Source organism: Salarias fasciatus, chromosome 7 (assembly GCF_902148845.1).
Source record: "Salarias fasciatus chromosome 7, fSalaFa1.1, whole genome shotgun sequence".
Classification (NCBI taxonomy): Eukaryota; Metazoa; Chordata; class Actinopteri; order Blenniiformes; family Blenniidae; genus Salarias; species Salarias fasciatus.
In genome coordinates this window covers 8882575-8896858 of record NC_043751.1, presented here as the reverse complement: position 1 = coordinate 8896858, position 14284 = coordinate 8882575, and the positions used below count along the sequence as shown (strand labels likewise).

The following is a 14284-nucleotide window of genomic DNA, read 5'->3' as shown; positions in this document are numbered from 1 at the left end:
ATACCCATGAATTCACCACAAACACAAAAGAGCGGTAAATGGATAAATCAATGTGTAGGTTAAAAGGTAAGTAAACAAGTTTTTTAATCATGTGAATAAGAAAGTAAATCAGTGATTAAGCTCATAAATTAACATATAAATTAATGTGTAAATAAACATATAAAGAAACTAGTTATCAAACATGGAAATACATAAGTTATTAGAGGTGGTCATTTAAAAAAAGGCATTAAAAGTGTAAATAAGCATGCAAGACAAGTAAATAAACAAATAAAAACACTGATCATGTTTTTAATACATTTTTAAAATACATATTTTTAGAAAAAATGTATTTCTCATTGACCAACATACTTATATAATATTTATAATTTATTAATATTTATTATAAGATTTCTACACTTCTGTTCTTCACAGACACTTGATTTTGTTTCATAAAGCTTCAAGTCAAACTTTATTTATAAGGTACTTTTTATATTAAAAAAAACAACAACACGAAGTGCTTTATAGTATTAAAAACAAAAATCAGTATATAAAAAAACATAGACACACCTTCACTGTAATCACACACACACACACACACACACACACACACACACACACACACACACACATATAGACAACTAAATGACTAAATAATGACTAAGTGATTAAATCTGGTAATTTCAGCATTTCTTCAAACCGAACTTTAATCATTTGATGAAACTGACTAAAAAAACTTTCCCAAACATTTCAGTCGGTGTTGCTGTGTTGTAGAAATTTCTAGAATCCTAAAATCCTAAATATTAAAAATACTAAAAGCCTTTCTGAATTGAAGTTAAAACAGCACTAATGCAGGAATTCTAGTTTAGTTACTGCCAGACTGTGTTCAATTAAAACACCTGAACACTGTGAACGTTTCCGTCAGTGACTCAGTAAACATTCTAAATGTATTTTAATTGGATCAGGACAGCATTGTGTCTCCATCCGTCCACCGGTTCGATCCCCGGTCTCCTCACCGGTCCGTCCTGTGTGTCTCCTCCAGGTGAGGAGGGGAAGATGGCCCACAGACACGTGGAGACGTCTCAGGACAGCCTGCCGCGGCTCTTCGCTCCAGGAAGCATGGCCAGCACGGCTTTCTAACGCCGCTCGAGTCCCTCGTTCAGACCGCGCCTGGTTTCACACTGGGAAAACTTTAGTAAGCTACAGAATGTGCTTCCAGCCCTCGGCTCTGCGTTCATACCTTTCATTCCAGCAGCTCTGAGCTCTGCACGTCTCTGTTTTATTTCAATCTGCTGCATTTTGAATGTTTCTTTACATCGTCTCTTCATAAGAGATGAGGAATATTTGCACGGCGCCGTGCGCATGGTGTTTAACAGCTGTGAGCTCTGATCCAGAGGTCTGCACAGTCTGCAGCTCTGCAGCCACTCGTCAAGCTTTTACCGAACTACAGACACATTTTAACTTATTTTGATATGATTTGCACGTCGGACTATATTTGAAAACATCTCTGAAGTCACACTTCAAGGGAACAAATAAGATAATTTCACGTAATAAGCATGATTAAATCCAAATAATTAAGATAGAGCTTTATTCAATGTGTAGCGATTATTTAACTGTCACTGACAGCTGTTTCACCTGTATGTTTATATGTGGAGAGAAAAAGATCGCTTTATGTTGAAAGCTGTAAAACAGCTAAAGAAAGCTGAAGTTGCTGAAAAGAAAAGGGCTTATAAAGGTGAAACTGCTCATTTTACTGAAATAACTAAAGAAAAACAAGTTTTAAATAACATGCAAATGTCTTAAAGAAATGGCTCAAACTGCAGCAAACGGTTAAAAGAGAAAATACTGATATGGATAAATAGGGAAACAATAGAGGTGGACTAATGGGGCTAGAAAAGCAACACAAACAATGAAGAACTGCTGGAAAAATAGCAAAAATAAATCAAAATGACTTCAACCTAATATAGCTGAAAATGTACAAAAGTGGCAGAAAGATATTTAACCGAAGGTCAGAATGTTCAAATAACTAGGGTTTCTGTTCGGGCTCCACTGAGCTCGAGCCAGTCTGACGGCAGTGAAAGAAGTGAGGTGAAAAAGGCGAGAAAACGACCCGGATGGTTAAAAACTGAAACGTCTCAGGTGGTTTCTGTAAAGCTGACTTTGGGGAGCTGCAGAGAGCTTTAACACACACTTGTCTGCAGACCCTCTGTGTTCACCATGTGCAGCAAGTTGAAATAAAGTCCATTTTAAGCTGAGTAACTAAAACTGAAGAGGCAGTCCTCGTTCCCACACTGGAGAGAAATAAAGGAAGTGTGTTTGACCTGCTGACAGAATATTCAGAGAATATTCAGAACCTTTCTGGAACCGCCGCAGCCGTGGACTCATCCACAGCCAAAACAGTGACTTCTCCACTGGTCTTCAGATTATTCTGTCCACTGAGGAAGAGGAAATCTTCCTCTTCCTCACACCGCGGCGTGATTCGCTCCTTCTGACGCACATTGAATGTAAAGCTATTCCAGTGATTGTACAGTGTGTGTGTGTGTGTGTTCTGTTTTATGCCTTTTCTCGTCACACTGGAGGGCAGATTAATCCAGGAGGTCTGGGATCTGATCACTGTAATTAATCTGAGGAGTGTGTTTGTAATCCGGCCTCGAACAGGAAGCTCTTCTAACTACCACTTAGTAACTCATCGTCACATTTGTGATTATTCTGTGAGCACTTTATGTCCATATTTTATTTTTATTTGCTCATAGTTATAAGATACTTCTTTATTCTTGATATATATTTTTTAATTTCCTTCCCAGTCTGAAGCATGATTTTGTTTATTTTCACTTGATATTTATGTCAGAAATCAGATGACACAGATATGGTTTGAGGTCTGAAGCGGAGCGTGTGATGAAGTATTATTATATAATGTATATAGATCACATTCTGATGATTTACAGACCAAAGTTGATGAGGATGCCAAACGGACCGGCCCCGCTGGCTCCAGCTGCTCCAGATGTTTTCTAATCCTGCTTCATATCGAGTGGTGTGTGTGTGTGTGTGTGTGTGTGTGTGTGTGTGTGTGGCCTTTCAGCTTGTGTGTGTGTGACACATGAGGACTGGAAAGATGTTTTTTTTTTTTAATGCATTTTTATGTAAGAAATAAAACACTGAGTGCCTTAACATGTCCACTGGAGTTAGTTCAGTGGTTGTTACTTCAACACCACGAACGTGGGTGTGTGTGTGTGTGTGTGTGTGTGTGTGTGTGTGTGTGTGTGTGTGTGTGTGTGTGTGTGTGTGTGTGTGTGTGTGTGTTCAGGTTGGGTACAGAATGAAGAAACACATTTATCATTTTGGAATTTATCGGACTGTATTTTCTACCTAATTGTGCAAATACCAACAAAAAAACCTTCAATGTAAAAAAAAAAAGAATAATTTTCAACACAGTTTTGGGAAGTTTGTTGAATGACAGTGTGGATTCTGTCAATCAGAGGTTCTCAAAGTGGAGGAGCTCAACTGACACAACGTCATGGTTAGATGATTTAGATTTCAATTTTCTTCCTTTTTTCTCTCACTATATTTTCAGCTATGTTGTTTTATTGTCATAAAAATGTGAAGAGAAACGTCTGGTAAATGATGGCTGTGTTTTACCAGTCCGGCTCCCTCTGGTCTGAATGTTTCCCCTGAACTGAAATGAGTTTGACAGACCTGATATAAAGGATTTGTATTCATATCCGTTACAGTTTACCCTCTGATTATGTCTCTTTGTCTGGATTTCTGGGCTTCCTCTGGCTTTGAGAACCGCTGTGGGGGAACAATCCTGCAGTGCGCTCAGAGAGAAGACTTTCTAACTGTACCCATGTCAACATGCCAGACGCTCCACGTTGACCAAGCTGTGCCTCGGACTGTTTCTGCTGTTCTCTGTAACGTGCCAACCTTCTTTACTTCTGCTCAGATGATCTCTGTGTGACTCTGAAATGTCTGGAGAGCGTAACGGCGGCTGAACCAGAGACAGTTGTGCTTTTGATGGCGTGACCTTCAGTAACGGGACTTGTGTTGGATTTACAAGGAAAATAAAAGCAGCGTCAGAACATGAAACCCTCAGTGCTCCAGTGTTTGATTTCTGTGCTGAACCTCCTCCAGTGATTCACCCTGAAACTAACCAGGACCAGGAGAGTCTGGACCAGAACCAGGACCAGGAGAGGCAACACTGTTCTTCTCGTCTCTCTTCTTGACCCTACCAGGTGAACAGGGACACAGACATCACCAGAGTCCCTCATTGCAATCAGGTGTATTACAGCTGCGAGAGCTAAAGCGTCCAGACGTCAGGTCGGCCCTCGAGGACCGACTCTGACACACATTCGTGCTATCTCACTGGAATATAGCACCTCCAGGCCTCGGCCCTCACTGATGTCTTATTCTCACACTAAAACATTACAAGCAGCAGTTATTTCTTTAGAAAGGTGAATGTCCGTTTTCAGAGGACATGATGGACCCGTCCGGCGGACTGGTTTTGGTCCACTAACCATATGTTAGACACTACTGCCTTAAATAGTTTCCTGAATTCCACTGAAATATATCCATGATTTTCCACTTGCTTGAGGGATTTCTTTTTTCCACATCATGCTTGATAGATGAAATATACAATTATAACACAGAATGAGCCTTGATTTTGACATGAAGTGTTTTTTTCTTTATATCTGAGGTGAAAACTGAATTTATGAAGTTGTGAGAAATGTTTTGTCTGTTTCCTTATTTCTTGCATGTATTGTTTAAATAAATATTGCATCAATATCAGGGAGACGCTGTGAACATTATAGACTTTTGATTTCTGTATTTAGTGACAGAATTATGTAAAAAAATCACAAAGAATATCTGTGATAAACTGAAATGGACAATGATGCTGTTGAAAAAATAAGTTTTTTTTTCATCTGCACATTTATTACAGTTTATTCAATTATTCTGTTTTACCTTGAGGTATTGTCAAGTAAAACTTTACAGGTTTTAACAGACATCATCTCAGTCTGAGTTTTTTCTGTCCATCTTGTAAAATTGTGTAATTAACTTCTAAATTCCAGGGTGAAAACAAGAAGTGACCGTTTCCTTCAAGACCTCTCCACTTTCTCTTCAAGGAGATAATCCTACATTCCTTCAAAGTGGTCCTTAAAACTCACACTTGACTTTCAGACCTTTTCAAACATGTTGAATTAAATGCCTGGGTTATATGTGTTTACCTGTAATAGCATGCCTGTTCAAACCGATGTGTTTACTTTGATAAAGATCATTTTATGCATTTGGACATATACACTAGTGTGTATATGTAAATGGATGTGTGTGTGTGTGTGTGTGTGTGTACGTGCATTTTCCATATATTTCAACATGTCTGGAATAAATTGATCTAAAAAAAAAAACAAGATCCACACAATGAATTATTCAGTTTTTAATTCTTCATTTACAAAACTCACGACCCTAATGATTTTGATTTTAATTTAGTTTTTTATTGCATTTATTGTAAAATGTTTAAAGGTGCTGTGTAAATGAAGTTGATGATCAACTGCCTAGAATGAGTTCAGAAAGGTCAAGAAATGTTATTCAGCATAATAAACTACTGATCATCCTTGTTTCTTCTAAATTACCCACCAAAACCCGGTTTTTATTAATGTCATTATCCGCCAAACTTAGTATTTATTGCTATTACCTGCCAATAGCAGGGTGTTTTAACAGAGTGGACCGCGCGTGCCGCCCCACGCTCCCACCCGCTGTTGGATCTGTTGGATGTGGCGCCCCTCCCGGTCAATCAGAGCCGGTGCAGCCGCTTTGACGCCCACCCGCGCCCCCAGCGCCGCGCATGCGCAGTGAGCCACGGCCCGCTGCCGGAGCCCGGTGCGCCCCTCCCGGCCAATCAGCGCTGGTGCAGCCGCTTCGATACCACCCCCCAGCGGCCGCACAGGCGCACTGAGCGCCCAACTGCCATTTTGTGGTCCAAGCTATTCTGCTAAAGGAGAGGGATTAAAACAAACTGCCCAGAAGCCCGCACTCCTTCCCGGCCGCTTCAACTTTGTCGCACGGACCGAGTGCTGCCGGTCGAGTTCCGCGGGAGCAGCAACACTCCGTACGGGTGAGCGCTCAGTACTTTTCTGTTTGCAGGGTCTTTAATCGGCCTCTAGGTGTCACGATGGGGCTCCGGTCCCGGGCAGCTCCGTCGGAGAGTGTTTGTCTCCCTCTATCGTTATCGAAAACCCAGTCAAAATACGTTTAAATAGCCCAAGTTGGAATAAAACTTGGAGCGACCCGGGTGTGTCTGTGTGTGCCCGCGGAGGTGTCGGTGCCGCGGGGGCAGTTTAGTGGCCGTGTTGGAGAGTTGAGGCCGAGGCGTCCATTTTCTCTTTGTTTCCGTCTTTATGGAAGTGGCGCCATGAAGTTATTAGCCACGAGCTAACATTAGCACGCAGACGTTGATGTTCTCGAATTGAGTAAATGCGTTGTTATCAAACACTTAAGAAGACTCTGAGCAGAGTAAAAATAAGTAATGTCATATTATAAGATGTTTGAGTTTTGTTACGTAACAAAATACGAATAAGTCAACCGGCTAGCGTTAGCTCGCTAGTTAGCCTAGCTCAGGCTTGAGGCCTTCTCCTCCGACACCTTGATCCGACTAATATCTGAAACATTTATTAAAGTGACCACAGTAAACATCCAAATGAGGATTTTAATTTAAATTAACTGATAAACACGTGGCGTTACTGAGTAAAAGCCAGCTGTTGCGGTTGAGGAGCATATACAGAAATGTGCTGAAGCTAGCACGGAAACATGAGCGACATTAAAAAAATCCTTGGAGATCTCAAAGACTTGATGAAGTCCTCCTTGGTGTCTTCCTCCTCCTCCTCCTCTTCCAGCAGATCCACTGCCAGCTCCTCTGCGTGTCCGGGTCTCTGCTCTGTGCTCCAGCTGTTGCTGCTCCGTCCACCGCCTGTCTCTTATTCTAAGCCCACTTACAGCCTGTTAGCCGCGGATATATATTATAGCAGAGAGCTCCCTCTACGACTCTGCTCGGAGAGCTACAAAAATACTGCTGGATGGATGGATGGCACTGCCACGAGGGGACAGCTTCTACACACTGCAAACATACTGCTGGATGGACGGCAGTGACAGCCTCTCTGCAGCTCAAAAAATCTGTTTTCAGGAGGAGACAGCTCTCCTTCAGTCAAAAAAATAAAAATATACTGCAGGATGGATGGTAGTGCCAGGAGGGGACAGCTTCCCTCCAGTTCACAAACCTGCTGTCAGGTGGGGACAGCTTTTAGTCCAAAAAATACTGTTGTATGGAGGATACTGCTTCCCTTTGGGTTGGGCTGATTTCATGCTAAATTACTACTGGATGCATGGCAATGCCATGAGGGAAGAGCTTCTCTTCAGTTTCAAAAAAAAAAAAAAACACTGCAGGATGGATGACAGTGCCAAGGACAGCTTTTCTGGAGTGGACAGCTCTCCTCCTCCAGAAACCTTCCTGGCTTTCTCAGCTCATACCACAAAGCTGAAAAACACTTGAATTGTCTGCTCTATCATATAGGGCGGTAGTGGCCTTCTGATCAGGAGTTTGAGGTTTCGTTGCCCACGGGGGGGGGGGGGGGGGGGGGGGGGGGGGGGGGGGGGGGGGGGGGCAAGTTTTTGAGAATGACCCTTGACACTCACTGGTGCTCTATGGCTGTTTACCAAATCTTAGAAATAAGATGGGTGAAAGTGGGAAAAATAATTTCCTGCGAGGAGTGGATGTGATTGGTTAGTGAAGCATTATATTTTTCACAAATTTGAAATCAGAAGGTTTGAATTTATGTTGGGTTTTTTTTTTTTTTTTTTTGAGTCAGCGGGTTGAAACTGGTTAAAATCTGACTTTATGTTAATCTTTTACTGGAGCAAATCAGCGGACTTGGTAACCTCTTCTGGTTATTTTATCTCTTAAACTGAACAAAATGCTGGGGTATTCCAAAATATATCTAATTATTGACATAGGTGACATTGTTATAATACTTTAACAGTAAAGTGTTTGAACTCTTACATTGATGCGTTTACATTAAATATGCAAAAAGCTATGAATGAAAAAGTAAGTTAATATATTTCATTGCCGTATGTCTGTAATCTTTGAGGCACCTGAAGTCTGTTAAGATAATTTTATTACTATTACTATTTCAGATATAAGATGTCAGTTACAATTAATGTTTTAATACTGAATGTAAATATCTTTCATCCTCTGGGTTAAAGAGTTCACATATTTTAGTGGATGTTTTTATAAAAGTTATACTCACTAAATCGTCAATATTATTTTTTCTGCTGTGGATGTAAATATAAATTCATTCATATAGTTTTTCAAAGTTTCAGTCCAACACATGCCAATGATTCTAAGCTTTTATTCAAAAGCAGATTTTCATCTACAGTGAAACATAAAACAGAGTCGTTTAATAATCAGCTGTGCTCATCTTTAGCTTTTTGATCACATGCACGTGTGCAATTTTCTACAGTTTGTGGTTTTTTTGTAATTTTTCTCTGACTTTTGTTCTTCTGACATCTGGCCTGGTGTGGCGTAACACTGGAACATGACCTGCTAACACAATCTAGTGCAAATATTTTGACACACACGGTGTGTGGGAAGCCGTCGAGTCTTGTTTGTTTTGGGCATACAAGAATAAAATGAAACTTGTTCAGAAAAGAAAGTTCCCAGTGTCGTCTGATGACTGCTCGTGTCTTCAGAACCTTTAGTTCAGGCTGAATGTAGAACTGGGACCTATTGCTGGTCTCACTCTGTGCCACAACCAAGCCATTATGTTATCAGACCTTCATGATGTCAGCTAGCCTGAGTGGAGCGAGCTACAGCAGCATGGGTGAAGCAGGATAAGTGTAGCTTCAGGTGAGTGGAGCAGGTTAAAGTGTTGGATTCATGTGGATGGAGCATTGCTCCGGTGTATTGATTGTTTCTAAAGCTTCAATCAGTGAAGTGAAGCAGATCTTTGAGCTCTGTGATCTCCTCAGTTAACTGATATTTCTGGTATTGATTAGTGAGAATGTTGACGCTCCAACACACAGCTGAGCTAATTGATTGTCTGTTTCCAGTTCCCACCCAGGATGGACGGTGGGCCAGCAGAGGGGGTGGGGGTGGTGGAAGTTCCCTCTAAAGACTTCCCGTCCATTCAGGCCGTCCACAGCCAGGACGCCATGGTGGCCGACCTCCTGCAGCAGGCCGCCCAGGCTGGAGGGGTGGTGGAAGGCCAGGCTGGAGTCGTCCTGGAGCAAGGTGGGCCTCGGCGCATGATGTCGGGTCAATTCCCAGTCCTGCTCGTGCTGAATGGACCGATACAACCCTCATTTCTGTGTTTCAGGACACGGAGAAGGGATGGTGGCGGCGTCCCAGTCTCAGCAGCAGCTGATCGAGGCGGGGGCGGGGGTGGAGATGATGGTCATGGACTCGCTGGATCCCACTCTGCTGCAGATGAAGACTGAGGCGAGTGAAGTCGCCTTGAAGACTTGGCGTCAGGCGCAGCGTGCCACCGCCTCTGACTCTTTGACCTTTGCCCTGCAGGTGATCGACGCTGCGGTTGGAGGGCCGTCAGCCACGGTGGGCGTGGTCGGAGGGGTGGCGGGCGGTGCTCACCAAGCTACTGTGACCACAGTGGACCAGACGCAAATCATCACGCTTCAGGTCTTTTATTCAAACTAATTAACCTCCAGATGTTGAGTGCAGAAAACCTGTTGAAAGCATCATGTTGACGTCAGAGAATCGTCTGGATACGGGGGTGAAATACGCGGTTCTTGTCACGTGTGCCTGTCCTCTGTCTGCAGGTGGTGAACATGGAGGAGCAGGCGGCGTTGGGCCTCGGCGAGCTCCAGCTGGTCCAGGTTCCCGTCTCTGCCACCACCGTGGAGGCTCTGCAGCAAGGCACTTACGTAGACACTGCAGCGATGCCCAAGGACGGCGACCCCGTCATCTGCCACACGCTGCCGCTGCCCGAGGGCTTCCAGGTACCGGCGGCCTCAAACTCCACCGCGCTCTCGATTAGATGGAACATTGTGAAGGCGGCGTGACCGCAGCGTCCGTGTTCCTGTGTCCAGGTGGTCAAGGTGGGCGCTAACGGAGAGGTGGAGACAGTGGAGCAGGAGGACGACGAAGTGGAAGCCCACCAGGAGGAGGAGGACGACGACGAGGTGGTGAACCAGCTGGTGGAGGGGGAGGGGGAGCCCATCCAGCCCCCCAACGACGAGTCCGGCTGGTCCAAAGACCCCGACTACCAGCCCCCGTCCGGGATCGTCAAGAAAGCCAAGAAGGTGAGTCCGCTGAATGAGGCGCCGTGGCCGTGGCGAGGTGGGGGGTCGGAGGCGGAGCCCTCACCGAACTGGTGTTGTGTTGAAGGGTAAGAAGAGTCGCCTGCGTTACGCCGAAGGAGACAAGGACATGGACGTCAGCGTGTACGACTTCGAGGAGGAGCAGCAGGAGGGCCTCCTGTCAGAGGTCAACGCCGAGAAGGTGGTGGGCAACATGAAGCCCCCGAAGCCCACCAAGATCAAGAAGAAAGGTCAGAAGACCGCCGTGCACAACCAGACACAGTACTCCTTCACCCCCCCCAAAAAGAAATGTCAGTTTAATCAATCAAACACAATCAAACTTCATTTGTTAAGAACTTTTCATATTTAAAAAAAAAAAAAAAAACTTACTGTGCATTTAACCCGTTGACAGAGGGAAAGACACAGTTTTTGGTCATTTTAGTCAATTTTATCAATTTTATTGATATTACTTTTAAATAATGATCATTTTTGCAGTTTTTAGAAATGTTTTAGTAGTTTGAGTTTTTTCCCCCTTTTTAACAGTTTGTTGTGGTTTCAGCTTTTCTTTAGTTCTGTTTCCTTTGAGATCTAATGCCAAATGAGCGCAGCGGCCTCCTGGTGAAAGGATGAAGTTGTTACCGATCTGTTCTGTTCTGGACTCGTTCCTCCTGCAGGAGTGAAGAAGACGTTTCAGTGCGAGCTGTGCAGCTACACCTGCCCCCGGCGCTCCAACCTGGACCGGCACATGAAGAGCCACACCGACGAGCGGCCTCACAAGTGTCACCTGTGTGGGCGGGCCTTCAGGACGGTCACCCTGCTCAGAAACCACCTCAACACACACACAGGTAGGCGCCGCGCCGCTCCGCGTGTCCGAGAGGCGACGCCATCGCAGCGCCTCGCCGTTTATGTAATCCCCTCCCCCCGCTCTCCGCAGGAACTCGTCCACACAAGTGCACAGACTGCGACATGGCGTTCGTGACGAGCGGCGAGCTGGTCCGCCACCGTCGCTACAAACACACACACGAGAAACCCTTCAAGTGCTCCATGTGCGACTACGCCAGCGTGGAGGTCAGACCGCCTCGCCTACCCACAATTCCTGGAGCGCTTAACCGATTCCGTGATTTCTGAGTTATTTATTTGTGTGTGTGTGTGTGTGTGTGTGTGTGTGTGTGTGTGTGTGTGTGTGTGTGTGTGTGTGTGTGTGTGTGTGTGTGTGTGTGTGTGTGTGTGTGTGGTTTAGGTGAGCAAGCTAAAGCGTCACATCCGTTCCCACACCGGCGAGCGGCCGTTCCAGTGCAGCCTGTGCAGCTACGCCAGCAGAGACACGTACAAACTGAAGAGACACATGAGGACACACTCAGGTGAGACACACACTCACTCACACACACACACACACACACACACACACACACACACACACACACAGCTGCCTCTCTTCAGGTGCGGAGTGTCAGTATCATTTCTTGCTGTGTTCAGGAGAGAAACCGTACGAATGCTACATCTGCCACGCCCGCTTCACCCAGAGCGGGACCATGAAGATGCACATCCTCCAGAAACACACGGAGAACGTGGCCAAGTTCCACTGCCCGCACTGCGACACCGTCATCGCACGCAAGAGCGACCTGGGTACGGCCGCCGCGCCGCCGCTCTCCCCGTCTGCTCCCGCCCGCCGCCGCCGCTCTAACCCGTCCGCCCTCCGCCTCCCGCAGGGGTTCACCTCCGCAAGCAGCACTCCTTCATCGAGACCGGCAAGAAGTGCCGCTACTGCGACGCCGTCTTTCACGAGCGCTACGCCCTGATCCAGCACCAGAAGTCGCACAAGAACGAGAAGAGGTTCAAGTGCGACATGTGCGACTACTGCTGCCGTCAGGTCCGCGTCGACAGAGCCTCTCACGCTTTTCCATCTTTATCTGAAATTGATTAAATCGTCCGCTAAGCCCTGTGTGTGTTGCTGTGTGTGTGTTGTGCAGGAGCGCCACATGGTGATGCACCGCCGCACTCACACCGGCGAGAAGCCGTACGCCTGCAGCCAGTGTGAGAAGACCTTCAGGCAGAAGCAGCTGCTCGACATGCACTTCAAGCGCTACCACGACCCCAACTTCGTCCCCACCGCCTTCGTCTGCCCCAAGTGCAGCAAGACCTTCACTCGCAGGGTAACACACACACTCACACACACACACCTCAGAAGACGTGAACATGCACTAGCGGTTCGCTAACGGCGAGTGTCTTTCAGAACACGATGGCGCGCCACGCCGAGAACTGCAGCGGCGAGGTGGAGGAGACGGAGAACGGCGCTTCGCCCGCCAAGAAGGGCAAGAAGGGCAGGAAGAAGAAGATGAGGAGCAGAAGAGACGACGACGACAGCGGTGAGTCCCCCACCCTCCCCGCTCGGCCTCCACCAGACCTGGTTTTTCCATCCTCACCTCCGTCTCCCCGCTGCGCCCTGCAGAGGACGATCAGGTGGAGCCGGACGAGGAGGAGGACGAGGGCGACGGCGAGGAGGCCTTGCTGCTGCCGGAGGAGGAGCCGGAGAGCATGGAGCTGGAGCAGGCCCCCGCCGCCATCCCCATCCCGGCCCCCGAGGAGCCGCCCGTCAAGAGGAAACGAGGCCGGCCCCCGAAGAACGCCCCCAAGCCTTCAGCCGCCAGCCAGCCGGCGGCGGCCGCCAAGACCAGCGCCGTGGGTGAGGGCGGCGAGACGACACACAGCAGGAAGTCTCAGCTCGGCGGAAACGTCTCCACAACCTTCAACCTTCCTGTCTTGTTTTCCAGCCACCGCCATCATCCAGGTGGAGGACGAGAGCACCGGCGCCGTGGAGAACATCATCGTGAAGAAGGAGGACGGGGACGCGTCGGCGGCGCCCCTGGAGTCGGGCGTGGCGCTGACGGTGGAGGGGGTGGGGCTGGAGGAGGAGGGCGTGGAGACTGTGGAGCTGGCGGTGAACGAGGAGGGCGCGGCGGGCGCCGCCAACGGAGACCTGACGCCGGAGATGATCCTGAGCATGATGGACCGATGAGCGCCGGGCCTTCCTTCCTGTCTCTGCCCCCCCCCAGTGTAAGCCCCGCCCCTCCCCCCCCTGCTTCAGTAGACAAACCGTGCACGAGGACGGAGAGCCACCGTCGGTCCGTTCAGACGTTCCTCTAACAGCATAATCTCTCTCATCGTCTCCGCTCTCCGAGGATCCTTGTTCTGGGTGTTTCTGCTTCTCGTCCTCGTCCAGCTTCTTTCACCACATGAAGAAATCACTCCTCCTCTTTCCATTTTGTTTTCCTCCTCGATTCATTTTAAACCCTGGAACTCGAAACCGTCGCGTGTGTGAAATCTGGCTTCCACTCAGTTTTTCCCTTCATGAGCGGCGTGAGGAAACGCACTCACACACATTCGGCTCACAAACACAGCAAGTTATTGATCAAAAGCTGTTTTTTTAACAATATTTCAATGAATTAATGCTGATGGACAGTCAAGTGGTCAGAAGTCACATTTTCTTCTCCTTGACCTGCATCCTTTAGCAGGATGGTTTGTTTTATTTGTACATTCCGGATGCTTCAATCAGGACGGACGCAGTATTCAAACAGTTAGCGGTGAAAGCGATGAACGCCTGGGATCGTGGACGGTGGTTTGCATGTAAATACACTCTGAATGCTACTGCTTTGATTCTTCTCTCAGCCTTTTTTTTTTTTAAATGATTTTAAATTGAGCCGTGTTTGTCGGAAGGTAGAGGGATTTTGATTTTCTTTGTTTGGATCCGCCTCTCGGCGCTCGTCGTCCCGCCTGTAAAGTGGATTTCTTTTGCACGGACTCCATCATGTGTCCCTCCTCCCTCTCCGTTTTCACCGTTTGGCTCCAGATGTGAGCGCGAGGGTCACTTCCACACGTTCAAAAACATCCACCGGCGAGACGCAGGTGGCGGCGAAGCTGCTCACATTAGTGGAATTGGCCCGGGGGCCAGAATCAGCCCTGTAGAAGCACCTTCCATACTGTTCCCGCTGATTTCCCCCTAAAAACAGTTTTT

At 46.9% G+C, this 14284-nt stretch overlaps 2 protein-coding genes across 2 annotated transcripts in view; both read left to right on the top strand.

Annotated features, from left to right (window-relative positions):
- The window catches only part of LOC115391716 (rho family-interacting cell polarization regulator 1-like), a 25775-nt gene extending 18405 nt beyond the window's left edge, over nt 1-7370 (top strand). Inside the window, 2 exon segments of the mRNA XM_030096050.1 lie at nt 1019-4045; nt 7360-7370. Coding sequence (XP_029951910.1) covers nt 1019-1116 — 98 coding nt within the window. The 3' untranslated portion in view covers nt 1117-4045; nt 7360-7370.
- LOC115391717 (transcriptional repressor CTCF-like) lies at nt 5907-14284 on the top strand. The gene is made up of 16 exons (XM_030096051.1): nt 5907-6079; nt 9067-9247; nt 9333-9454; nt 9533-9652; nt 9793-9972; nt 10063-10275; nt 10361-10523; nt 10947-11117; nt 11207-11340; nt 11513-11633; nt 11749-11898; nt 11982-12142; nt 12243-12425; nt 12506-12638; nt 12722-12955; nt 13044-14284. The coding sequence occupies exons 2-16, from the start codon at nt 9079-9081 to the stop codon at nt 13286-13288; spliced, it is 2499 nt and encodes an 832-aa protein (XP_029951911.1). The 5' UTR covers nt 5907-6079; nt 9067-9078; the 3' UTR covers nt 13289-14284.

What these genes read in the sequence shown, in the direction of transcription:
- LOC115391717 (XM_030096051.1), top strand. Translation starts at nt 9,079, where the DNA reads ATGGACGGTGGGCCAGCAGAGGGGGTGGGGGTGGTGGAAGTTCCCTCT. An exon ending in TGGAGTCGTCCTGGAGCAAG is followed by an intron (nt 9,248 to 9,332) that starts GTGGGCCTCGGC and finishes TCTGTGTTTCAG; the next exon opens with GACACGGAGAAGGGATGGTG. An exon ending in CCACCTCAACACACACACAG is followed by an intron (nt 11,118 to 11,206) that starts GTAGGCGCCGCG and finishes CGCTCTCCGCAG; the next exon opens with GAACTCGTCCACACAAGTGC.